The sequence below is a fragment of the Triturus cristatus genome, chromosome 2_1, assembly GCF_964204655.1.
Source record: "Triturus cristatus chromosome 2_1, aTriCri1.1, whole genome shotgun sequence".
NCBI classification, from domain to species: Eukaryota; Metazoa; Chordata; class Amphibia; order Caudata; family Salamandridae; genus Triturus; species Triturus cristatus.
Window position 1 is genome coordinate 585,289,644 of NC_140581.1, and position 27,410 is coordinate 585,317,053.

The window sequence follows — 27,410 nt, forward strand, 5'->3', positions numbered from 1 at the left end:
GGCTCTGCAAACAGAGTGATGGAGTACAGAAGAGATGGAGAGAATCAATTATTGATATCTTATGTTAAACCATATGGTGCGGTGAGTAATGCTGCTACTGCCAGATGGATTAAAAGGGTTATGGAACAAGCAGGAATAGATGTGAAAATATTTAAAGCTCATTCATTAAGAGGTGCTGTGGTGAGGAAAGCATTTTTGTCTGTTGGAAGATTGGAAGAAATTCTGAAAGCAGCTGATTGTTCAAATATGAGTACTATTGCAAAGCATTACTTTAGACCACTATAGCATATGGCAAATGTGGTGCTGAAGGGCTTTCAACATGCATAATGGTAGCCTCAAGTCTTAAAATTTAATAGCAATTCTCCAAATGTAATGAATGGAGAATCAAGATTTCATTAAAGACCCAGAGGCTAACATTATCCTACCCACCACTTCCCTTGCTTGGGAAACAAAAAAAGAAAAGGGGAAGGAAGTGGAGGGTAAAGATTATGTATGTGCAAGATAATGATTAAAGTTAACATATTTTAAGTTTTCAGATAATACATACATAGTGATTGGTATGTGCTGATAACCTGTTTACTATTCTTAGTTGCACAATGATATAGAATGGTGAAGAAGTGGAGCTGGGTAGTTTCAGTTTCACAGAGGAGAGGAGACTAAGGGGACAAAGTAGAAGAGTTTAACCGCATTTAAAAGTGTTCTAAGAGGGGGTTATTTATGGACTACAGTGTTCTAGTTCTTCTTTCAAGGTGCTGCAGAAGTGGCAATTAAAAGACGAATGCATAATGTAAGCCTCTGTGTCTTTAATCAAATCCTGATTCTATGTCAGGACCGGAGGCTTCGGATTATGCTTATTACTCTCTTGGCTTTATTCTGAACAAAAAACCACAGCCAGAGAGATTTTATCGTAATCATGATATTAACAATATACAAAAAACTACAACTCCCGACAACCAGGGAGGCATACTGTAACGTAGTCCATCATTTGTGTCCATAAACATATACAAAGTCCTCTGTTAACTTCCTCCTATCCTCTTTCTTCGCTGCTTCAGCCAGATGAGTACCCTTTTGTTTTTCTCTCATAACTTGGTATATATTTTGATGAATAACGATTGTGCGCTTAGCTTATTTGTTAGCGCTGTGGGGTTTTATATTGCTGTTTGCTTTTCAGCTCACCGTGCCGGCCGCGGGAACGCGTCTCGCTCCTTACGCGGCCGGCTTCCCTGCTAGTGCGGCGTCATTCACAGCCGCTAGGGGGACTCGTACGTCTCGTTGCTCTCGCGGCGTGGCTCTTCAGATGAGGAGCGCGCCGCAAGAGTAACGGTCATTGAGCCTTGCCCCTGCTACCTCACCATGACGTCCGCATTGCGGATTGTATTCCCCAGAGCTTTGAACGCCCCGGTGGGGGTCCGTAGTGCGGCATTGTAACCGCGGTTGATGCGCTGACAACAGCGCTGTATTCACCTTGCCGATTCCCACGCATTGCGCGGGTGTTTCATGTATTGCTGGGCACATATTCTTTTTTCCAACGCGCTGGGGAGGTAGATACCCGGTCAGGTTCTCCCTGAGGGTGTGTGCGCATTGTGGGTTGTGGTGCACCCCTATTTTGTATCCCTCTGGGCTACCCTAACCCTTGCAGCCTCCGGCCTGCGCTAAAATTTGACCTGCGTGTTTGAGGTGTATTCTTCTATTCTTACCAGGGACCTTGGGTGGTAGTTGTGTATCCCTGTGAGTACTTACCTTTACTGCAATAGCTGGCCAATCTGAGTATTATGAGGAGGAGGTGCAGGAGTACCTATCGTTTAATGATGATTTCTTTGATGCAGTGGATGACTCCATTTACCGGGTGGTTAATGAGGTAGTGGCGCCTATGGAACAACGCCTCTCTGACAGAATAGTGCAGGAGTGTAATAGGTTGGCGGCGGCGCGTGAGGGCATTGTGCCGACCCCTGGAGAGGGTCAGGAGGGTACCACCCCACCCCACAAAAAACAGCGTTCAGAGGGTGTAGATGTAGATGCCTTTGCGAGCCTTAAGTCGGCATTTTTGGCGAAGGCGACCCCGTCTGTTCCCGTCACTCCATCGGAGGCTCCGGCCCAAGATATCCCAGATCCCCCATCCCCGGCGACGGACAATGATACCCAGGGGGATACCGATGGTGAAGGGGGGTCATTCCGTCCTTGGCGTCCAACTCCGACAGCCTCTTCGGCGGCGTTGGAGGAGGATGCGGACATGCTAAATCCCGATGACATTATGCAGCCTCGGTCCTCAGCTTGGGTCCCGGGGGATAAGGTTGTTCGTTTCCTGGCAAACCGTCTCCGCAAACCTCTGGAGAAGGAGGCGCAGAGTTGCTTGAGGGCAGAGTGTCCGAGACCCTCTTTGCCGGATAAGATCGCGGTTACGCCGGAGTTAGATTCCAAAATGGCCACCTTTCTAGCGAAATATGTCAAAGATCCCCGGAAGGGCATTGATAGATCCTGGCAGTCCTGTCAGGACAAACTCTTTGATGCCGTCGGTCCATTGGCTAAAATCTTGGACATGGCGGAGGAGGCTAAGGTGACAGGTTCCACAATTTCCCCTGGGGTCTTGTCTAATTGGGCCCAGCGAGCCATCATTTTTATGGGAAACGCGAATTGCGCTCTATCAACTGAGCGTCGACGCTCATTGTTGATCAAATTAGATCCCAAGCTTGGGGATCTGGCTTCTTCAGAGGCTGGGGCCGTGGCCCAAGGAGGCCTTTTCGGCGAACCCTTTGTTAAGGAACTGGGGAAGTTTGTATCTACCTTTACATCGTTGGGCAAGGCCCAGTCTAGCATAAAGAGACTGGTTACCCAGCGGGTTTTCCACGGGGCCAGTCGAGGTAGGGGCCGCTCGGCTGGCCGAGGGTTCCAGCAAAACCCTTCAAGGGGACAAGGCTCTGGCCGCGGCCAATATAATTCGACCGCAAACTACACCAACTTTTATCCAACGCGAGGACAACGTTTTAGAGGCCGAGGAGGTTCCAAGTCCAACTCTGGAGGCGGAAATTCAAGCGGTAAGTGTCCTTCCCTCAGATCGGATTCTTATAGGGGGGTGGCTAGCATGCTTCCAAGAGGCTTGGGCGGCGTTGACGTCCGATGCATGGGTCTTTCAGACTGTTCGAGGTTTTCATGTAGATTTTCTAGACAACCCTCGTCAGGAGACGCGGCCTCGCCCGCTTCATTTCAGCCCGCGGGACGCACAGTTGATCGGCGAAGAGGTCTCCGAGTTGTTGCGCAAAGGAGCCATTTGCCGCTCAACTCTGCATCTGCACGGTTTTCTCAGAAATATATTCCTGGTGGACAAAGCCGATGGGGGTCGACGGCCCGTCATCAATCTCAAAGAATTCAACCTTTGGTTAGTGTATCGCCATTTCAAGATGGAGGGGATACATCTGCTGCGCGATTTGCTGCGGCCATCCGATTGGATGGCGCGTCTGGATCTGAAGGACGCCTACCTGGTAATTCCCATTCATCCGCCCCACCGACGGTTCATGCAGTTTTCTTGGGGGGTCTGGTGTACGAGTTCACGTCCCTTCCATTCGGACTTTCCTCGGTGCCGTGGTGCTTCACCAAGGTGCTGCACCCTGCAGTGGAGTTTCTCCGAGCACGGGGTATTCGCATGATCGTCTACTTAGACGATATTCTCCAAATGGCCCAGTCTCCTCAAACCCTGTTGCTTCAGCTCCAACAAACCGTATCTCTTTTACAGGATCTGGGGTTCGTTATCAACACGGCGAAGTCCATCCTTCAGCCTTCGCAGTCAATCACCTTTCTAGGTTTTGTAGTGGATTCCGTTCGAGCGACTCTGAGTCTTCCGTCTCGGAAGATGGCGAAGATTCGCCACGATCTCCGCCGAACAGTATTCAAACCAACTATCTCCCTACGTCATTTGGCCAGAATTGTGGGCCTTCTGTCTGCCTCGATCCATGCGAATTTTCCAGGTCCCTTTGCATTATCGGGCCTTGCAGCGTCTCAAGGCCTACCATCTCCAGAGGGGTCGGTCATACGATCATGTGGTCCCACTCTCCGCAGAGGCCAAGGAGGAAATCGCTTGGTGGCTCACCCATATGGAGGCTTGGAACGGCCGCGCGATCTTTGGCTCCGTTCCGGATTTGATTATCGAGTCCGACGCCAGCAGACTGGGTTGGGGCGCCCGGTGTGGAGATTTTAACACCAGAGGTGTTTGGTCAGCAGACGAGCAGGTTTTTCATATCAACTGCTTAGAATTGCTAGCGGGTTCTTTCGCGGTACACTGTTGGACCAAGGACAGGGTGCAATCTTGCGTCCTTTTGAAAATGGACAATATCTCCGCAGTCCGCTATGTCAATCGATCGGGGGGGCTCCGTTCTCAGACGTTGGCGAACCTGGCGAAAGACTTTTGGGAGTTCTGTTTGGATCACCACATATCGGTGACGGCGGAGTATCTCCCGGGTCAACACAATCAGATAGCGGACTGGCACTCCAGACACCTTTACGATTCCAGCCTATGGAGGCTGGACCCTCTGGTATTCCGATGGTTGAACACTCTGTGGGGTCCGTTTTCGGTGGATCTCTTTGCCTCACATTTGGACAAGTTTTTCAGTTGGAGGCCGGATCCGATGGCTGTGGCCACGGATGCCTTCCTTCAGGATTGGAGGGTGGAACACGGTTATGCGTTTCCCCCGTTTTCAATGATAACGAGAACGACTGCCCAGATCCGTCAGCAGTGTGCGGAGGTGACCCTGGTAGCTCCCCTTTGGAGATCTCAAGTGTGGTTTCCGGTTCTTCTGGAACTTTCCTGGGATTCTCCATTCCTACTCCCCCTGTATCCTCAACTTCTTCGGAACCCAGACGGGGAGCCTCATCATCTAGTCACACAGGGGACACTCCGACTCATGGTATGGCGACTTTCAGGCGACGGTGGTCGTTGCCGGGACTTTCGGAACAGGCTGAGACCCTCCTGTCAAAGGCTTGGGCAGACAGTACCACAAAGCGTTACCGATCCGTGTGGTCACGATGGGTTTGTTGGTGTCTTCGACGGGATCTGGATCCCGTGGTCGCAGGAATCGTTCCCCTCTTGAATTTCTTCGACGGCCTGGCGACGGAAGGTCTAGCATATCGCTCCATTAATGCTATCAGGTCCGCGGTTTCAGCCGGTCACGTTCCTTTGGACGGCGCACCAATTGGGGAACATCCTATGGTCTGCAGACTTCTACGGGGCATAAGATTATCGTTACCCCCGGAACCTCGTTATTCCGTCCTTTGGGATGTCAACAGGGTTTTGAATTTGTTTCTTTCTTGGCAACCTAATAGATACCTATCTTTGAAAAAATTATCTTCCAAGCTGGCGATGCTTTTATGCTTGGTCTCCTGCAGGAGAGTTTCAGATGTTCTTGCCTTGGACATCTCGGCACGGACTTTTTCCCCGGACGGGGTTGTGTTTACAATAGGTCGCAGGACTAAGTCTCATACAAGAGCAATTTCGTACCCGGCTTTTCGGGACGTGCCAAAGTTATGTGTGGTGGACTGCCTGAAAGCTTACGAGGATTTAACGCAGGAACTCCGCCCTCCGGGCGAGCGACAACTCTTGACTGCCCTCAAGAAGCCACACAAAGCAGTCTCTTCTCCCACCATAGCGAGGTGGGTGCGATGGGTTATGCAAGAGGCTGGTATTGACACGAAACAGTTTGGTGCCCATTCTACCAGAGGTGCTATGGCCTCGAAGGCATTTGCACTGGGAGCTCGTCTGAAAGATTTAATGCGTGCGGCGGACTGGTCTTCGGACTCTACCTTCAAAAGGTTTTACTTTAAACCAGTAGTAAATATGGCACAGTTAGTGGTAAGTAAGCTTTGAACTAGCATAATCCGAAGCCTCCGGTCCCGACATAGAATCGGAATTTGCCTAGTTATTATGACGGTAAGTTCCAATTCTATTAAGGACACGGAGGCGAGGATTATCCCGCCCGGGGCACTGTTGGTGCGAACCCGCCCGTATGGTTGTAAGTAATCTTTTTCTCTGTATTATTCTTTGTTAAGACTTTGGGCTTCTTGATCTGAATATTATTTTTTTTTTACACTCTGCTGCGGTGTTACATACAGTCGTCTGTTTCCAATTTCTGACCTCCTTGTTTGGTTCTTTTAGGGAATGACAGATCTAAACAGGACCAATGATGTGACGGCGTGACATGCGCGAAGAAAGAGGATGGGAGGAAGTTAACAGAGGACTTTGTATATGTTTATGGACAAAAATGATGGACCACGTTACAGTATGCCTCCCTGGTTGTAGGGAGTTGTCGCTTTTTGTATATTGTTATTATCATGATTACGATAAAATCTCTCTGGCTGCTGTGTTTTGTTCAGAATAAAGCGAAGAGAGTAATAAGCATAATCCTTGCCGCCGTGTCCTGAATAGAATTGGAACTTACCGTCATAATAACTAGGCAAATTCCAATTCTCTATTCATAACATTTGGAGAATCCCCATTCTATCTGCTATTCATGAACAGTGGACTAGAACAGCAAGCTTACTGCAAACCATGGAGGAGGGGAAGCAGGCCATAATGAAGAAAATCCTGTAAAAAGGAAGTCTGCACATAGGATTAACAAGGGCATTTGCCTTTTGGAGTATCACATTAAAGCACCCAAAAACAAATGTCCAAACAATTGCAGTAAAAAAAAAAACATCAGATAGTCACTTTTGCCATTTTTTTAAATAAGGCATGAGAGTGAAAATGAAGAACTAAATGGCAACAGCAAGGGTATAGGAGTGTTGTTAAATTTCAAAAACATGGATTGATTATAAATCTCAATTGCACCACCAATTGGGTGTATTGGACATTCTTCAAGAGGTGCTTCTTTTGATACACACAAGCAAAGAGTAAGGGGACTGAATCTGACCCTTTGCTAAATCAGCTCTTCAAAATGTGAGGATGAGACGGGTGGCATGGTTTTGGTCTCTTTGGATCTTTTACACTGCTTTGGCTGGTGATCTAGAGGCAATTGCAGTAGCTGATGGGTAAAAAGAACACTGCGAGGACAAGTGTGCTCCAATTTGCATGTATGAAATATATATGTGGCATCTCTGTATAGCATCACCCTAGTCAAAGGCAGAGGATTGCTGTATGAAGATGCCTACTGAACAAGCCCCTGGAACTAAGCTCATTTCCAGGTGCGCTGAAAATCTCCTACATTGGACCTTTACTCCCAAAAATAATTTGAGCCATCTGATTCAGAAAACTACAGACCCATATCAAATGGACTGCTCTTAGGAAAAAGTTGAAGAGAGCAGCTTTTACTCAGGCAGAGGCACAGGGTAAGCCATCATATACATCTGGGATGATCCAAAACTTACAGTGTACAAAAACAGAGCAACGGCCTAGTTGCGTCTGTATTTATAAGCTGCATTTCACACTGTCCACTGCCACATGCTACTTCAAAGACTCCACGATCTCGGCATCCTTGAAAATGCTCTAAAATGGATTACTTCTTATTTCACAGACAGGCAAAGTGTAGTTTACCTACCACCTTTCACATCACCTCCGCACACAACACTGTGTGACCTCAAGGGTCATCATATCCCCTCTATTATTCAGGACCTACCTAACCCCCTTAACAAATCAGATTAAATCATGCAACCTCACCTGTTACAACTAGGCGAAGAACACCTAAATCATCTTTAAAATGGGCAGCCCGAAGACCTTTTCAATTCACAACTTGATAACTGGTGTTGTGCCATAAGCACATGTATGATGAATAACCATCAGAGATTATGACCTGTGAACAATGATAAAAGTACCAGCCTAACGCCATATGGCCTAAGGAACTTCTAGACCCTCCAACAACATCAAGAGAAGAGAAGATAGAAACCAAGGAGTAACCATGGATTCAGACCTATCATTGATACAGCATGCTAGCAATGTCACAATGAGTGCCTTCTACACAATGAAAATGCTACTTTGCATCTTCCCATAGCTTTCACACCAACATAAGCTGCAACCCATCTTCACACTTGTAATCTCCAAACTTGACTATGCCATCAGCCTATACCTTGGCACACCCACATTCCTCATAAGCAAAATACAGCTCATCCAAAATGCTTCTGCAGGGCTTCTCCTCTGCCTTCGCCCAAGAGACCGCATGACTCCAGTCATTCTATCACTCCAATGCCCACCTATAGCTAGAAGGTCATTGCACAAGGCACTCTGCATTGTCCACAGAGCCTCCCAAGGAAAAGGACTGCAAAACCAACAAGTTAAATTCAAGCAATACAAACCAAACAAAACACTGTACTCCAGGCTTGAACCACTTACCTACATTCCACCTTACACAGGAAATCCATAGGAGGCACTGCTTTCCCAGTCAGTACAAGTCTCCAAGCAACTCAACAAGCAAACTGCTTTCGATGTGCAGGTAAACTAAGAAGGGCTAACCAATGGTTCGCTGTGGCATCATATAGTTATGTACTTGCATATATAACAGTTATGGCAAACAATAATACTAAAACCATAATAGGCAGGGGTCAGTAGCAAATTTTAACTTATATTTCTTAAATTCACAGAGGAAATATCTGCTGTGAGGGTTGTCCATCACCTGCACTGAACAGCCAAAAAAACAGACATCATCAAATGAACAGGCATGGAATAACTGAGGAGTTCTGTCACATTCCAGGACAATTTGGAGGACTTTATATAGTCCACCACTGCCAGCCCCAAATATATGTACAATCTAACTGCTTCTTTACATCTCAGAAAGACACTCAGATATGGAATGGTACTAAACATTTTAATTCCAATAGATCCCTCCACTTCTCTCTCTCCCTTCCACCAAGCTAGCTGATGGCCACAACCATACACAAAATCTGAGATTGTACAACCCAGTGCAGTAATATTAGACTCACAGGGATGGCCTATTAAAAATTCCTTATGCCTATGCCCTACACAATCTCAAATATAACAATAGTATGGAAACTCTTCAACCTAATGAACGTAAGGTTTGGACTATAGCTAGACCATCATAAATGTTGACACAACTCTTCGCAAGTCTTTTGATGCTGTCAAACAGAAACTTAAGGTGATGTTATTCATTGATCCCGCTCCCACTTCTTCGGCATGCGAGAAGCAGCTTGGGAATAGACAACTGAACAACGTGCCCTTCAGAGATTTGAGCCCCTAAACAGCGGCACCCAAGCTGGCAGGCCTGGCCGTCACCCATTCCCAGACCGGAAACTGCCCCAAATTCAAAGGTAGGCAGGGGCAACATGGACGCTCCCTGAAATCCTCGAATACTGATCCTGGTTGGTCCCAGATGGAGATTGAGAAACCCCTCGCTTCCCCGACATTTTCTGTAGTGCCAGAGCTCATCGACACTGCTGCCTCTGATGAGGATGACCCTCTTGGAGCTCCTCTGTGACCTTTCAATCTGTCAAATCCTATCATTGACATACACTAGCCCTGAACTCAGGGCTCCTTATCAACAGTTTGACTTCCACATATAGATCCTGCATAGGAGGAGATCCTCTTCGAATACCCCGGCATGTTTCTTGTTACTGTTATTGAGAGGTGTTGGGCGACAGATGCTTCACAGGTAGAAGTGTGGGGTGGGGGGTTGTTGGGGAATATTGAAGGGGTTATGATCTCTATATTTTGTTTTACTTTGTTCTATTCTCTCCCGCAAATGCCTAGAGTCCCCCAGTGTACTAGCTGTGGAGGACTCCCTTGCTCCTTCAGGCCATCCCTTCCATGGAGTTTAGCCTTAGCTCATGGAACATAAATGGCCTATTAAACCGTATTAAGCGCACTGCAGACCTCAAGTTTCTCCACTGCCATCAACCAGGCATTGCCCTCCTGCAAAAGACACTTCTCTTGGGCACCCTCGTCCTATTCCTGAGCAGGTTTGGCTACAACCGTATCTACCACTCCGGTTTTAGCAGAAGGGTAAAGGGGGGCAGCGATTCATCTTCACAAAAATCTCCCCTTAGTGGTTACTCAGGTCTTCTATGATCACCTGAGTAGGTATGTGTGGGGGCTAGGACTCTAGAGGGGAAACCATATAATATATTGAGCATCTACACACCTCCTCATCTGCATTGGCAGACCCTCTGAGACCTGACCGGAGTGATCACTACTTTACCATATGGGGTGTTACTCCTTGGGGGGGGGGGGAGGGGCGGAATTTATCGCTATCTCCAATCCGTACTTGGACATCTCTGGCCTTCCTCGCAAGACCTCTCCAGGATGCTTAACTCCTGGGCAGACTCCCTGGGACTCTGTGATATCTGGAGGTCGTGGAATCTGCGGGAGCATATACACATACCTTGGCATCTAGGAAAACTATGTCTCGCATTGGCTATATATTTCTCCTGGCCGTGGATGTCTCTTTTACATCAGGAACCAGCATGCTCACCCGTGGTATCTCGGACCACTCCCCCTACTGCTTCGTCTTGGGCTCCCGGTGCGTAATAAACAACCCATATGGTGTTTGAATGCCTGGTTCCTAGCAGATGAAATGCTTATGGATCAAATGTCTGAGGAATTGCGCACCTATTTTGAGACCAACGAGGGAATGATTAGGTGGTCTGGCACTCTCTGGGAGGCAAGTAAACCCACAATATGAGGAATAGCCAAGGCATACCTCAAGTGAAAAGGTAGATACAGGCACTAGCCCATTACAGAACTCGAAACTCGCACACTCAGAACTTAAACTGAGGCAGAGATAAATGCAACTGAATGACTGACCTGACAGTTAGACATCAACAGGACGTCCTTCTGTCACCTGGCTTTCCAAGAAGCCCGTAAATGTTGGTGAGCTGCCACCCAACATATATACGAGTGTGGGGATAAAAGCAGCATGCTCATTTATTGGCTGGCCACTAGAAATGTCAGTTACAGACTTATCTTCGCCCTTGAGGACACCACGGGGTCCTTGGTCGCAACTGGAGAAGAAATTGCAACGGTATTTGCAAACTACTATGAGTGTTTATATGCCTGTCAGCCATGGCCGGCCCCTGACCTACCCAACCACTACTCTCTGATGTGCCCCTTACCCGTCTGACACGACTCCAGAAAAAGTCCCTAGATGAGCCAATCACTGATGATGAAATCCAGGCATCCATCTGGGATCTGAAAACTGATAAGCCCCCAGGCCCAGATGGCTTCCTTCTCGAACACTGCTCTAAACTGCGTGACATTGTTACCCCACATCACCTCTGACTTTACATAGAGGCTGTGAAGCAGGGGTCCTTTCCTCCGCAACTTGACCTCGCAACCATTGTCGTCATCCCTAGATCAAACCAGCCATCGACAATCTGCGCGTCCTATTGACCCATTTCCCTATTTAACGCACATTAAAATATACGCTAAGATTCTGATGACCAGGAAGCAATCTGTCCTTTGCTCCGTGATCTACCCTGATCAATGCGGCTTTATGCCGGACCGCAGCACTAAACACTGTATCTGTCAGCTACATGTAGCCCTGGCCCATATTGGGGAGGTCAGGGAGGCAGTAGCACTGTTGCTTGATGACTTTGAAACAGCTTTCAATATCATCGACTGGAGCTACCTTGGGTCAGTGCTGCTCTAGATGGGCTTTAGTCCCGCTTCCAAGACATGGTGGCATTTCTGTATTCATGGCCGATGGCCTAGGTCCTTGCCATTAACGTACCCTCTTGCAAATTCCAAATTTGGCACAGGACCCGGGAAGTGCACTCCCTTTCTCCACTCCTCTTTGTTTCTAGCCATCGAGCTCCTGGACCAAATAATCCGCTGTGATGCTCAGATTCGGGGGTGGAGATGGGATGGAGCACTGGAGGACAGGATTGCACTGTATGCTGATGATGTCCACCTGTTTCTTGCTGACCCCACAGTCTTTGGCCCACAGGCTCTCGAGATCTTCCATCTTTTCGAAGAAGCCTCCGGATTTCGTATAAATAGGGGGAAGTCACTCCTCATTCTTTTCAGGGGGACCGTGCATCACTGGACTGGCAGTCCGATGTCCCTGTTCCCCGCTTGAGCTTCAAACGGAAATCATACGCATCCTTAACCTTACTCCCCTCCTGAATCACCCTCTTAACATTTTGGGCAGTGCTGCATTGATTAAAATGATGATACTCTCCCGCTTCCTATATATCCTGCCTACCTTCCCACTTCAGATCCCCAATACATGGTTCACTGAGGTGGCGGAGCTGTGTCGGTCCTTTTGTGGAGGGGTCACCTGCCTTACGCAGGTCAAGTGTCACAGCTCAATGTACAATGGAGGCTTTAGGGCTGTGGAGATACATTTGTACTACTGGGTATCTCATCTACTGGTTATGAATGATTGGTTGACTGGTGGGTGGATGGAACGACCGGGCAAACCAACCTGAATTGTCCAGCATTAGCCTTGACGGGATGATACACTACTTATACAGCCAATCAATCCCCAGAGGTCACCAGAGTGATATTCTTGGTGTGGAGGGCAGCAACACGATCGAGACTAAAACCATTGCTTTTCTGTTTGTGTTAGCATAGATATGAAAATAGCTGCTATAGTAGGTGGATATATTAGTTGATGTTTCCGCTTTGTGGTCCCTCTCTCACAGCACTGCGGTGCGCTGTTCGGCACAGACATGAGCTTTATAAATATCTTTATTATTATTAGTAGTATTACTATTATTATTATTACTGGCTGTGATAGGTGTCTGACTCCACAAACCCCCCTTTGGAAGGAATGCTGTATATATCACGTGGCACAACTAGAGGGCTTTCGCTGTTGGAACTTAATCAAAATTACTGTATTAGGAGATGTATGGCATGGTTCTTTCAAGTATTCCTCCGAGCGCAGTTTATCTTTTCCCACATTCAGTTCCACAAATACCTGCAGATGCGCCATGCCCTGGGTCATTACAGTGCTCACTTGCAGGATGTGCCCGACTTCAGCCCTGAGGAGGCACAACTGTTGATGAGGAGACTGGGTCGAGAGAGTATCTCCCAGCTATACTGGGCCTTGTTTGTAAGGACCCAGATACACTAGACCTGCTTAAACGGAGATGGGAGGGATGGGCGGGTGAACTGAAAGAGGTTGAATGTCACGAAACCTACATGGCTCCTAGGGAACTAGCGATATCTGCAAGGCTGCGTCTAATGCACTTCCATTATTTGCACCTAGCCCACATGACACCACAACGACTCTGGCTTGAGGGTATTTCCTCTGACCCCAGATGTGCTCGCTGTCACTCTCCCCGCAGCTGACTTTTTCCCCATGGTCTGGAAATGTCCTGAGATCACCTAGTATTGGACCCGCATAGGTGATGCCCTCTCTGCAATTTTAAATAGATCATTAGTGCTGACCCCGAAGATGGCTGTCCTAGGTCTTATGATTGAGTTTGGGGGTGCAAGGATACAGGGTGCTGGTCGGGTTAGCGGCCCACATAGCCAAAGGAGACATTGAATGCTCCTGGAAAATGTCATGACCACCTAGGTTGAAACTGTGGCGATTTGCAATGGACTGATATGCCATACAGCAGGAACCGATCTATATTGCTGGCGCTGCACTTGGAAATTCAATAACATTTGGGGCAAATGGTGGGAATATTATGGTCTATCTTCCGCATTGGGGACTGCACCTTGAAATCTTGTTTTACATGTGTACTTGGCTGAAAATGGGAGCGGGTGGGGACACGAGGGCTAGATCTGGATGTAATGTTTATGTCTATGCGTTTTTGCTACATTCTCATTAAAACCAATAAAATCGGTTGATTAAAAAAAAAAAAGGATTATACCCAAACAGGTAACAGCATAACAGTGAGACTAAAATACACATCTGGCATGCTAAACCATGCAATTCACAATGTCTCATAGAAACTGAAGCGGGCTCACACAAGGAAGCCAATGATTTGAAGGCAGCTACCCCAAAGCCTACTCTCTGTGTACCACCAGACCTAAAGATTGGCGTTTTCAACAATAAGCCATCTGACCATAGTTGGATCGGATTATGTAAGGTGCTAAAGTACAGTTAATGAGCAGCGAAGTAATATAAAGCACCATAGTACATCAGGAAAGAACACATTTGCTAGCTCCATTTCTTTTTACAGTGGTCAGTGCTGCTTTGCAGCAGCTAAATTAATGTTCAGATTTTGCTACATGGACAAAATAAAAACATGGACTTAGCTGCTGTGAACTACTGCACACCACTGCAAAAAACATACAGAGAAACCTATTGCAATACCAGTTCCAAATAAGAAATGGAGAAAACTAGCATGCTCTTAAATTACATGATTTGGTGCTAAATAACACCTGGGTCTTGTGATCTGCACACACAATGGGTAATTTGTAGTTCTATTTTGCTTTAAAGTATAAACACGTTTTTTTGAAGTTGTTCATCACACTGCCAGTGAGAATATATAATTTTAGAAAGTGTATTAAGATTTACTCTGAAGGTATATACAATTTGCAGGATTAAGATTCTGTATTCTTTAGCTTCTAATTTCTAATCAAACACACAAAAAGTCATGGAATTCTTAACTTCATATCAAGACTTATTGGTTAACATGGCATCGATATGCCTTGTGCATTGAAAGTACTCTTCACGCACTTGCTAATATACCCATCTGGAGAAACATCATTGTGGCCTACCAATCATAGAGCCAGAAAGATAATTATCTGAAGCTCAGTGCCTCCTTAAATTGCCCACGTTCTAAAGTTGGTAATAGGATTACTCAGGAAGAAATGAACCCTAAGGTTTCATCAGTCATTTAAAAGAGTAACACATATTGATATTTACCACTACATCTGCCAGGGTAAACTCACATTAACAATACATAGAAAACAAACATGGTTTACCAGTGTTCTGAGAAATTCCAGCAGCTCTCCATGGGAAGTTGAAGATGGTTTAAGTGAATTGAAACTGCAATTATTTAGCCACAGAAGGCACCCAGCAGTGTCTTGTATCAACTCACTGGGGCATGTTTCATTTATTTCAGACTGGAGCTTCTGAAGACATTGTTCAACTCTGAGAAAAGGAAAAAAACACTTCTGAGGTATTGGAAAACATTCTTCTGTTAGAAGCAATATAGATTTAAGCAAAGATTTTTTAAAGCTTTTATTTTTTTCAAACATACTTTATTGATTTTAATAAACTAAAACTAGTACAAATATAGCAGCAAATATATGTCTGTTAACAAGTGTATTACATTATTACCTATTGTCGAGCAAGGATATTTTGGTGCTTTAAAGAACAGCCATAATACACGCCTCTATTTTAGGAAGGATAAGGAGCTGTTAATTCTCCAAACCTTAACATTTTAATCCTATAAGCTTTTTATGAATATGGGGTTGCAAACTTAAATGTTTAAAGGATTCAAAGTGTTCAGTTTTTTTAAATGCATTATCCGTTTAGGTAGAATATTCATAATAAAGTAAATTTTTGCCTTGAAGCAACAACATAGCAATTTCTTTTAAAAGAAAATTAACATAAGGAATGCCGAATCTGTCTTTCTTAAAACACGGAAAGATGCAGACCCTATTCCATCTATCACAGAAGGAAGTCACTCACTGTTCGAGACCTTTGACTTTCTATCAGTGGGCTTGAAGACCGCTCATTAGTTACCATTGGTTAGCTTTATTGTCACTCTCATTTGCTTACTTCCTATTGGTCAGCTGCTGCAGACTTCCTTCCTCCTTCCTCTTTGTAAGTTTGACCCCACCTCAGGGCACAGATGCATTATTTGTGCCTTTCCACTGATCATTTTTTCAGACCAAACTTTTTTCTGTGTGCTTTTTCAGCTGGCTTCGTCATGTACTTCATTCTGGTCTTTCCCCTGTCCGTGTTTGCTTGCCCCTACCCACCCTCCTATTGTCCATGTTGGCCTACCCGTTGTCCGTATTGGCTTGCCACATCCTCCCCCTGTTGTCTGTGTTGCCCTCCACCGACCATCCCTCTTCCCTTTGTACGTGTTGCCCTGCAAACAACCCTCCGTCCCGTTATCTGTATTGGCTTGCCTCTACCCTTCTTCCAGTTTGTTGGCTTGGCCTCACCTTCTTCTCGTTGTCTGTGTTGGCTTGCCCACATTCTCCCTCCACACTTCCTCCTGTTGTCAGTGTTGCCTTCCATGTTGTCCGTACTGCCCTCCCTGCTGTCACTCTCCCTCTCACTGTCTGTTTCCCTGATCTCACCCACTATAACAAAAAAAAAGCTATCACTTGGAAAGCGCTGCTCACACCATAGAGCTATTTTATCCCTCATGCCCTCCGTATTCCCTCACTCCCCTCCTCCCTCCCTTCCACCTGCAATAAATCACAATGATGCGGCTAGCACTGACCGCGTAAGAGAACTTTTATTTTCAGTCATTCTGAACAGCAGCCGTGCTGATGTACAAAATATCTAAAAAAATAATAATTGACAAAGCCAATACCTCACGCTGGTAAGACCTATTGGTTTTGCCAATGCTTGTTGACGGTTATAGTGAGGAAATATCCAGTAGCACACCCATTAAAAGCAATTATCCTAGTAAATACGGATGCACAAGTGATGTTTATGAATTCAGAGATAAATCCTAAAATGGAGAACATGGATTACAAGTAACCTTTCCATTTTGGGATTTTCTCCTCTATTAATATGTAGTAGAAAAGAATAGCAAGCTTTACTCAACATCAGAGGTACAAAACCAGTGGCATAGAAGGAAACAATATGTTAACAGATTAGGCAAGGAAGCCTGTCCACTCGTGTTTCTATTCTGCTGTTAGAGCCTATGCACGGATGCTTTGCAAAACATCTGATGTGTGCAAAGACATATCGGTTTGGGTGGATTAATTTGGCAAAAATATTGTGAGTGGAATTGTCTGACAGACGTGAAAATCAGGGAAAGAGTTCAGAAGAACTCTTAAGATGAGTTTTGAGAGAAACCTAGCAGTGGTGGGAGCCAAGAATGTTCTTTGGCACACAAAGCCTGACAGTCCCTTACTCTTCTGAGAGATATAGCCACCAGGGGCGGCTCCTCCACGTGGGCGGAGGAGCGTCACCCCACTGTTTTCTCGCAGTGCGAGAAGCAGAAACATAAAATTGTATTTTTAATACCATTTTATATTTCTGCTTCTCGCACTGCGAGAAAGCAGAAGGGCATGCCTAGTTGGGGCGGGCGGGTGGGCGGTCCTGCAGGTCTCAGGGGAGAAGTGTCTTGCCCACTCTGAGTGCGCTAACTGTTTGGTCGGCCCCAGAGCCAACCAAACCAGTCATACGTACTCTCTATTTTCTCTCTGAGAAAATGGCCTCCCCATAGACGTCTGTGGAGTCAGAGGCTTAACCAATCACAACGCTGCCATTGCAGCGTTGAGATTGGCTTAGGGGAGGAGAGGTAGGCTTCCTGCTTCTGCTTCCTGTGAGCAGAGAGAGGAGACAGGACGCAACGCGGGACCGGACGCGAAGGTGAGTTTAAATCTTTTAATTTTTTTATTCTTCCCAGGGGCGATTTCCTATTGCATTCAGCCCTCTTGTCAGCAATCCAACGTCACTGGGGAGGGGGACTATCGGAACCGCAGACATCTCTGGCGTGCCAATATGTGGTGATGGCAGCAGGGACCTTTAAAGCTATAACGTGTCTATACAGTCGGATGGTGAAAGAGGGGATGCAACCACTGAGCCAATTGCAATGGAAGTGGGAGGCAGATCTAGGTAAGGAGATCCCTGGGCTAAGGTGGGCTAAGGTGGTTGAGAGAGCATGAAAGAGCATGTGCAATGCTAGGTTTCAGCTGATTCACTTTTATGTATTGCATAGAGGGTATCTAACTCTGGCCAATATAAATAGGTATTTTGGATTGGATACAGCCCAATGCCAACGTTGCAATTTGGTGGGTGCAGAGTTTCCTCACATGATGTGGAGTTGCCCGCAACTGGGAACGTACTAGGAGGAAGTGGTTGACACGCTCTGCGAGGCTACTGACAGGCAGATAGAACCGAACATGGGTACGTGTATAATGCACTGGTTTCCCCATACATCTAGGACAAAAGTTACGAGTAAGTTCTTGGACTTAGGGTTGTTGCTCGCTAAAAGAGAATTAACAATTTGTTGGAAATCCAGGCGAGGGCCCACTGTTGCGCGCTGGAAGGCAGCATTCATTAAATGGGCAACTAGTGAGAGTACGGCTCGAATCCAGCATGCTAAGAGGTCCAACAATGACAGGGCACTAGAAACAGAAAAGGCGTGGGAGGCATTGGTGGTGTCGCTGCAGATGCCGGACACAGAGTCCGATGGAGGGTCGGGGTTGGAGATGCCGATGGATACACCCCAAATGAGTGGGTCATAGTGGGCTCCTAACAGTTCCAAGTGGTGCTGATTTAGAACTAGGAACATGTTTGGTCGGACCGATTAGACCAGAGGGAGAAGAGTTGCATTAATCGTAATTATTATATAGTGTGGTTTGCTTTATTAGTATGTTATAGGAGGACACACCAGTGGCAAGGGTTAGGGAGGGATAGGGGGAGAGACTGGCTTATATTTACATTGACGCATTGTTTGGTCAGATTACTGAAACATGTGCAGATGGTGTGCAGGAAGCAAACCTTGAACTGAACATTGGACGCTCCATGGAGAACGGAAAGATGAGACAGGTATGAGTGGGCGGAATGGAGGGACCATTGAGTGTATATACAAAATGGCTAGATGATATACCAAATGATGATGTAATGCTTTGGGTTGAATCATACTACTGTAATGCACATTGCCAGATGTTTACGGTTGGGAGAAAAATCAATAAAAACATATTGCAAAAAATAATAAATTAGTTTTGAACGTTTACATCCTCAAGTGACATCAAAAAAGTAAACACAAGTTTAAGATCCCATTGACAGGGCCGGACTGGCCGTAATGGGCACCGGGTGTTTCCCCAGACAGACGCCAAGGTGGGGGCAAGTTTTGGGCCCCTGAGAGGCGTTTTTGTTATGGCAATATTGGCCCCCTATAACAAAATCGTCCAAAACCGGCCCCAGCAAACAGCTCGGGGGGCCTGGCCGGGCAGTTTGCCAGGGCCGGTTTCAGTTCCCAGTCCAGCCCAGCCCATTGAGGCATAACAAATAGAATAAGTGGAAACAGATTTGTCAATCCCTCCAAAAGACTCAACATGATCAGGGATTTGAATAGGGATGGCTGCCCTGGAAGGCAGGCAGAGAAATTCTGTCAGCACTGCAACACTTGATGGGGCCCACCGCACCGTTCTGCTGGATCTGCTGGGCTAGCAATAACATGAAGCAAAGAACCTGAGAAAAGCGAGGCTTCAAAGAGACAACATCATGCTCTGTACACCGTTAGGAGAGGATGTGGCTTAACGGCTAGAGCGGTCAACCTCGGAGCTGGGGAACCTGGTTCGAGTCTCGGCAGGAACGCTGAACATACTGTGATTCTTGGCAATTCACTTAATCTCCCTGTGCCTAACAAAAAAGGAATGTGTCCCTCTGTAACACAACTGGTGCTCATGTAAAGCGCTCTGATATCTTCAGGTCTAGTTCGTGCTATATAAAACTTCCCCCCCAAAAAAGTGATAAATCTTATCCACCTTCCAGAGTAGACAGTCTCTGTAGCGCGATAACAAGCTGAAAGAATTAAGCCAATCACTACGGGTGGCAGCTGGAAGGAGCTAGGGTGTTATGCCCAGTCTCCAAGCATGATGGTGTAGGCTCTGGTTGTGGAGTGTTAGCTGTCCCTCAAACTGTGAGAGGATGTCCACCCTGAGACAAAGACAGAGTGTGAGGACACAGACATATAGTTTCACAAGTACTGTGTACCACACCCTTCTTGGCCAGTCCAGAGGATGAAATAACGTAGGAGGAAATACATAATGACGTAGAAAGGTAAACCTCAATTGAGAAGCATCCTCCAAATTTGTCCTGCACAGGATCTTGAAGGTTACAGAACTGTGGACCACGGGCCTGTTGTGAGTGGGAAAGAGGTTCATCTGAGCGGTGTCCCACTGGACAAAGATACTTTGTACCATCTCTTGAGTAGAGACTCGTGAGTTACAAGATCACATTGACTCAGGCTGTAGCCCCTGATGTTCTGAGAGACGTCAAATGGTTGGCAACTAACGAGATACCATTCTGGTGCATTCAAGCCCAAAGCCTCAGCACTTCTTGACGGAGAAGATGAAATCCCACTCCTCCCTTAAGCCCAAAGCCTCAGCACTTCTTGACGGAGAAGATGAAATCCCACTCCTCCCTTTTTGTTAAGGGACCACATTGTGCTCATATTGTCTGTCAAGAGCTAGGCAGACTGAACACAAAGAGAAGAAAGGAAGCCCCAGGTAAACTGCCCTCAGGTCAAGCAGGTTGATCGAAATACCTACTCTTCTGGAGACAAGAGACCTCTGATTTACAGTCCCTCCGGGGGTGGATACAACCTTCACCACCATAGTCACGGCTGGAGGAAGGTAGAAGGATATTCATAGGGGCAGGTCCTCCTCCACTGACTACTAAGTCAGGTATGCCGGTGTCCTGGGAGATCACAATGGTGTCTGACAGACCTCCCCCATGCTGGAACCACTGCTTGTGGAGGCACTACTACTGGAAAGCTCTCATGCGCCAGCATGTGTGCGTGACCAGGAGGATGCAGGAAGCCAGCAGACATAGCAGGCAGAGAACAGGGGCATATTACAGGCCCCCGCATCCCCCGCAGTGCGTGGGGGCCCTGAGCTGCAGGGGACCCCCTCAGCACTGTACTCATGCCGGAGAGCTCGGGATTAAATCTCTTCTCTTGGAAGACTTGTTTAAACACAAATTCTGTTCTCAGATCGTACAGCCAACACGTGTTTCGTCTATGGTAACATTTTCCAAAAGACTTCCTCAGGGCTGTAATAAACAATTTCATTACCAACTACCACCTCTCTCTAAATAAGTTAAACTAGACCTCCACCGAAGAGAGAAAAAATGAGAAACGGAAACCGAGAAATAGGTAAATGCAATACCCTATGGTGAAATGTACAGGGCACGGAGACACAACAGCAGGGATGAAGACTTCCTTAGCTGTGACACTGACATGGAAAAGCGCTTCACTGACAGGGGTTATGACAAGGATACCATCGGTAAAGCAAAACAGAGAACACTCAAGTTACGCAGACAGGATACCCTGAAACCGAAAATGCAGCAGGACAATAGTAAAATATAGTATGTAAGGCTAGTGACCAATTATCACCCTTGGTCTCACAAGATTTATAACATTCTTAAAAAACACTGGCATTTACTGACATCAGATCCAACTATATGTGCCCATATATGCAAAAAAAACAAGCATTGCATACAGGAAAGGTACTACAATTCGTAGTCTGATCAGTCATAGTTTTCCTAGAATTAAGAATTCTGATCATACTTGGTTACACAAATTAAATATAGGGTCCTTTAGATGTGGACATTGCAGTATGTGCAAATTTGCAGAACACGGAATAAAGGATTTTGAATACAATGGATCTGTTAAATATGGGATTTTGCAACATATTGACTGCTCAACAAAATTTGTTGTTTACGCTATCCGTTGCAAATGTTTAAAGGTGTACGTTGGCAGCACCATTAGGTGCCTAAAAGAAAGAATGGCGGAACACTTCAGAGCTCTGAAAAATTTGGACTTGAGGCATCTTCTTGTCAATCATGCTAATAACTGTTCTAGTCAGAGAGGGAGTTTATCCTTTTCATTCCACAGTATTGAGAATATATTGAATGATAACCGTGGTGGTAATAGGGAACTCAGGGTCCGTCAATGCGAGGCAAAATGGATTTTGAAATTGCGTGCTGTAGAACGGGGCCTTAATGTAGATTCTGAGCTGCAATACTTCTTGGGGTGTTAAATGTACCTGCTGTAGTCCTAAGAATTTGTATCTACATTGACTTGAATACAACATTGTGTCATGATTACAATGATATAGGCCATATAAAGTAACACCTTATCTATATTTTCTGAAAATTAACAATGGATCGTATGGCCATATGTAGAACTCAACCCATATTTTTGAACAGTATTTAGTTGATACAGAATGTAATGGGCTAATGGATGATATGTTTGTAAAATCACCATATCAAATGTTGTATATGATATTAGGTTAAAAACAACAGGGTTTTTTTGTATATTAGATGTTGGTTTGCTATGAGACAAATTTCCAACTAAACTAATAAGTAATGTGAATCACGTAATGGTTGTTAATACTGGTTTCATCTAAATATGCAGCAGATTGGAATAGGATTTGAATATCACAGTATATCAAATTGGATTAATTCTCTCTTACCTTCTTGCTGTTTTTGTGTTGCTCTTTTCTTCTCTTCTCTTGATACGATTTCTTTATCTTTAGTGATTATTTATTTAAAAGCTAACCTAGGCACATGAGTTGTTTATGTTCGAAAAAACATTATATGGGGTTTAATGATTAACTAGTTGGTACTCTAGCTTTTCAATTATTAATAATTTATGTTTACGATTTCGACTTATATGTTTTATGATTGAGGTTCTGAGAGACAGATGACGGAATAAGGAATTAGTCTTTGTGAATATTCTCTAATCATTTTAATATGGCGCTTATAGTATGAGGTGGTAGCGAAACGGTGAGCGGGTAAATCCGTTCGTGTTGTGTACTTGATTATGTTGCAACAATTCAGGCCTTGCTTTGAGAGGTGGTGTATAAAGAAATTAGCTATGGAACGGAATAACTGTTAACGATTAAATTAATAATTTTTTTAAGTATTGCATTTAGTTCAATATTGATATGGGATGTATTATGAGAATTAAGAAATAACAGCAAACTATTATGGTGTTTAATTTGGATATATTCGAATGGAGTTATTTATGTCCACAAAATGGAAGTTGGATCTTACGATTGATATTCAAAGAAGTATTTTACTAATAGCTTATTAGTGTTTGCGAGGCCAAAGGGAAACTTTAACCAACATATACAAACACCAATACCCTTCCAAGATGGCACCGACTTGTGAAGGGTGAAAGCACTCAGATAGCGGGCAAGTCCATTTTCCCTGCTTACCTGTGTTTGCTTAAAATAAATAGAGGTGTAAATATGGCGCTGATGCTACACGCCATACATACCTCTCGGCAACACGCGCTAGAAGGCTATGCCTCGAATTTGGAGGTGAGGCTTTGAAGAATAGCAGTAAGGTTCAGGATGGCTGTTTTAGTAGTTTGTTTTAATGAGAAAAATCTTTTATATTTGATAGCTGTAATATTAGGCATGATTTTAGGCTTTGGAGGTTGGAGAACGAAATTAGTACTCAGCAATAGAACTCTATGCTGTGTTTGGTTATGAATAATGCTCAATTCGATTTCATATAAATAAGGATTAAAGTGGTTTGGCAACTGGCATTATGAGAAAATACTAAATAATTGGAGAAAAAAATGTTTTGCAGCTTTGTACAATATATGTGTATGTTTTCTTTATGTCAGGAGTCAGTAAATAAGGAGAAGTTTGCTACGTGCTGGTCGTTGAGTACAGTGCTAATTTGGAACCGGTTCTTTTGAAATAGGAAGCGCCATACTTGGTATATGGGGAGTGGATAAATTGATGTAGTAATGTAGCTTTCATGTTATCATTGATTATAATTGATAGGAGGTTTGGTTTCCTACTTCTCATTTTAGATTCTATGGAGATATCAATTACTTAAGGATCACCCTTCTTTTGTATTTTTGCTTAAGGTTAGTGTTTTTATATTTTTTGGCCCTTTAGCACGGGGTGTTTTTTGGTGCCTTTTAGAATCACATGAAATTGCAACTGTGCTTTAAAGTATTTAAAAATCAGTTTAAATTTTGGCTAATACTATTCGATGATAATTTTTGGTTAATCTATTATATTACTTTCTTTAAGGAAAATCATGTCTTATCTACAACCTATTTTTTGGTGGTTGGTATGCTATGTGCACATTTCGGGTTCCTTTCCCATTTCTCGGTTTCCGTTTCTCAATTTTTCCTTCTTCAGTGGAGGTCTAGTTTAACTTATTTAGAGAGAGGTGGTAGTTGGTAAAGAAATTGTATATTTGTTTATTACAGTCCTAAGGAAGTCTTTTGGAAAATGTTACCATAGACGAAACACGAGTTGGCTGTATGATCTGAGAACAGAATTTGTGTTTAAACAAGTCTTGCAAGAGAAACAACAGAATCTGAAAATAAACATTGTGGATGAATACTGGACACTATCACTTTTTATGAATTTATGCTTGAAAACTCTATCATATAATATAGAGAAATATACTTCTGGTTATTGCTCAGGGAATCATTTTTTGACTGAACTCTTAGCAATTGCTTGCAATTGTAAATTAGCAGCGTGGGGTGGTGGCTGTTTGAATTTCCCTTTGATGCACAAAAATCTTGGTAATTTGGCTGTTGACATTTTAACCATCAGACTTTGCGCAGTTTAGACCTCACTACCCGCTAGCAATAATCACTAAGGCTATTGAGAAGCCCATGGCCCTAGCCACTGACTCTGTGGTATCCAGTCCAGCCCTAATGTCACATCCATGAAGTTCTCCTACAGGTGGCCTGGCAAAAGTGAGATAACATTGCTGCCATGTTCTGTAGAGCACGGGTATCGCCTAAGGAGACAGGCTGCATTAAGGGAGTGAAGATATTATTCCTCTGGCCTCTACCATTTTAGACTCTCGGTCAGAAGTCTGAATTAATAAAGGTCCTGGGTTTTCATTATTACAGGATGAGACCTGCACCAACATACCTTTTGGGGAAAGGTGCACTGTCAAGGACAGTGGATCACATGGAGCTGCACTGCACCTCCTGGCCACCAGGCAGGTCACTGCTAAGGCTCATGTGTTCTTTTCCCAAGTGTGCTTTAGTGTCTCCATTGGTGCCTTATTCTAAGGTAGAAGTGGTACCACCGTAGTTGAAGAAGGCTGTCGGACGTCAGTGAGAATATTGGATTTTGATTCCAAAGAAGGAAGATGCAGTTCTAATTTATCAGCTGACTCCAAAGGAGGAGAGAAGTAACGTCTTTGTCATGCAAGTGTCAAGTTAATTTGAAATTTGAAATGCTAAGTATCATAGTCATATTAGCTTTCGCTATCCACACATGTATGAGGTACGGGACGGACCCCCGGTAGGAGTAGGTGACGAATTGCCAGCAACGGTAGATGCCCGGCTTCCAAGGACGTTTCCCAGAGATAGCGCCCGGCCGTCCAACGGGACAGCCATTGAAGCTGCGCTGCCAGGAAATATGTTTCGAAGGATGGGGCTCCCAGACCCCCCTGGTCCGTCGGCAACTGCAACTTGGCTGAGGCGACTCGCCTGTAGCCGGCTCTCCAAATAAGGGAACAGAGAAGTGCATCCAGCTCTTTAAAAACAGAAATGGGGTGGGGTTGACTGGGAGATTAGCAAAGTAATATAAGAGCCGAGGCAAAATGATCATTTTCGCCAGGGCAATGGGGGCTAGGGGATGTGTCCTCCAAAAACCTACCTGGGAACATATGCCCATCGGGGCCTTGCCATGGTTGCCCTCATACAAGGCGAAAGAAACATGATATAGGTGAACTCCCCGTCCGCGAGAGGCCTGTGCATGCCAAAAATGGCTGGAGTCCCCAATACGTACCTCACTTGGCGGAAGGTCTGGGCTAAGTGGATAGACGACGGATTTCGTCTAGTTGACTCCCAGTCCAGTCGCTGCAGCAAAGCCTGCAAGCGTGGCATGGAGGGAGGCGAGATCAGCATGGAGGGAGGCGAGATCAGCCGTTTTGTCCCTTAAATACAGGAGCAGGTCGTCAGCGTACAAGGGCACACTTCTAGTCTCTCCTGCCAAGGGAATACCCCATTCCAACTCCTACATCTGGAGGCGTATGGCTAAGGGCTCCATGTGGCTAACGCAAAAAGCTGGGGGGAGAGAGGACACCCCTGACACTTGTCTTGGCCTATCGGGACCGGAGCTGAGATGTGACGGCCTAGACGAATCTGGAAGTTAGGATTTGAGTACAGTAACTTTGTGTATGCTAGGAGCTTAGGTCCTACCCCATGCAGGTGAGTACCGCAAATAGGTAATGCCAGGTCAGGGTATCAAACGCCTTCTCCAAGTCAAGGATGAGGCAGGTAGCATGGGGAATCCTACCCCTCAACTGGTCTAGGACATGGAAGGCGGCGGATATTTTGGGAGATGCTTCGGCCTGGAACTAAGCCATTCTGATCAGAATGTACAAGCTTCGGAGAACCTGAGCGTATCAGCCAGCTAGTATTTTGCCTAGGATTATGTAATCAGCCCCAAGTATGGCAATTGGCCTGAAGGAGGCCAACTGAGTAGGGTCCCTATCTAGTTTTGGAATAGAGACCAAGCGGGACTCACAAAAAGAGTGGGAGAGCTCGCCGCCTTCCAGAGCCGTCCTGTCCATTGCCGCTAGTCGAGGTGCCAGGAGGGTTGAGAATGTGTTATAGTATTCTAGAGGCAGGCTATCTAAGCCCAGGGTTTTGCTTCGGGCCAGGACAAGAATTGCCTGCTTCACATCAGCTTCTAGGTACTCAACGGGGTCGGAGGCTTCAAAACCTTCCGGAAGTCCCAAAATGCAAACATTGCGCCTACGGGAGGGACCTTCCAGATCATCTCCTCTGTTCTCCAGCTGAGTTACACGGCCCGAAGATCCTGGATAGCATCTACCAGTGTCTGGGCCCCATTGGCCGAGTGTAGTCTGCCCATGGTGTAGGATGCCGGCACAGCTCTGGATATGGGCTCTAGGGAGAGGCTTGTGGTGACGCTGATGTTAGTTACAACCCGGATGTCTGCTGTAATTGGCTATGGGTGGCCCATGAGGGCCAGCGTGTCAGGGATATAGCTGCGTGTTGCCTTGCGCTGTGGAAAGTGAGGTCACAGGTCGGTATTAGAGGTGACCGGCTGGTAGGAGAGTCAAGACCAAGGGGTGCAACAGATGAAGGGTCTGGGTGCAGCTATATTGCAGCAACCTGCTGGGACACTCTCAGGTTGCTGGCTACTCCTTCTGCGTCATGTCACTCCCCTCCAAATACGATATTCATATAAACATACAGCATTTACAGCACATATGTATTATCCTTTCCTTAGTTGGAGCACATGCTACTTCATCCAGTTCATTTGAAAGCAAGCTTTTGATATTGATACATTGCGAAGATTATTTTCGTCGTGCATTTAATAAACAACTAGGTCCATGGTTGAGGACATGCTTGAATTGGTAGAGTCACCTGAAAACAGACAAAGGCTGGAAGAGTACTGTATGTGTTCCTTTCATGGTGCTTAGAGGGACAGTCCTTCCCATTCTCTCCTAACCTTGAGTGAATTGCATGTGTTTCTGCTGCATGTGTTGTCCATTCCATTCTATTTTTCTTCCTAACACCATATTACTCATGAATGTTGTGGGGGTGTGGCTAAGACAGCCAAGATGGCGGACATGGCTCTCTAGAGCTCCGTGCACGAGCATGCCCATCGGCTCCCATACTGGCCGGTGGTACAC

General features: G+C 45.5%; 1 protein-coding gene across 3 annotated transcripts in view; it reads right to left on the reverse strand.

Annotated features, from left to right (window-relative positions):
* Window positions 1–27,410, reverse strand: part of KIAA0825 (KIAA0825 ortholog) — a 2,097,552-nt gene that overhangs the window by 1,836,500 nt on the left and 233,642 nt on the right. For all 3 annotated transcript variants that reach the window (XM_085632475.1, XM_085632476.1, XM_085632477.1), the window contains exon 4: window positions 14,810–14,978. In XM_085632475.1, coding sequence (XP_085488601.1) covers window positions 14,810–14,978 — 169 coding nt within the window. The remainder of the gene's footprint in view (window positions 1–14,809; window positions 14,979–27,410) is intronic.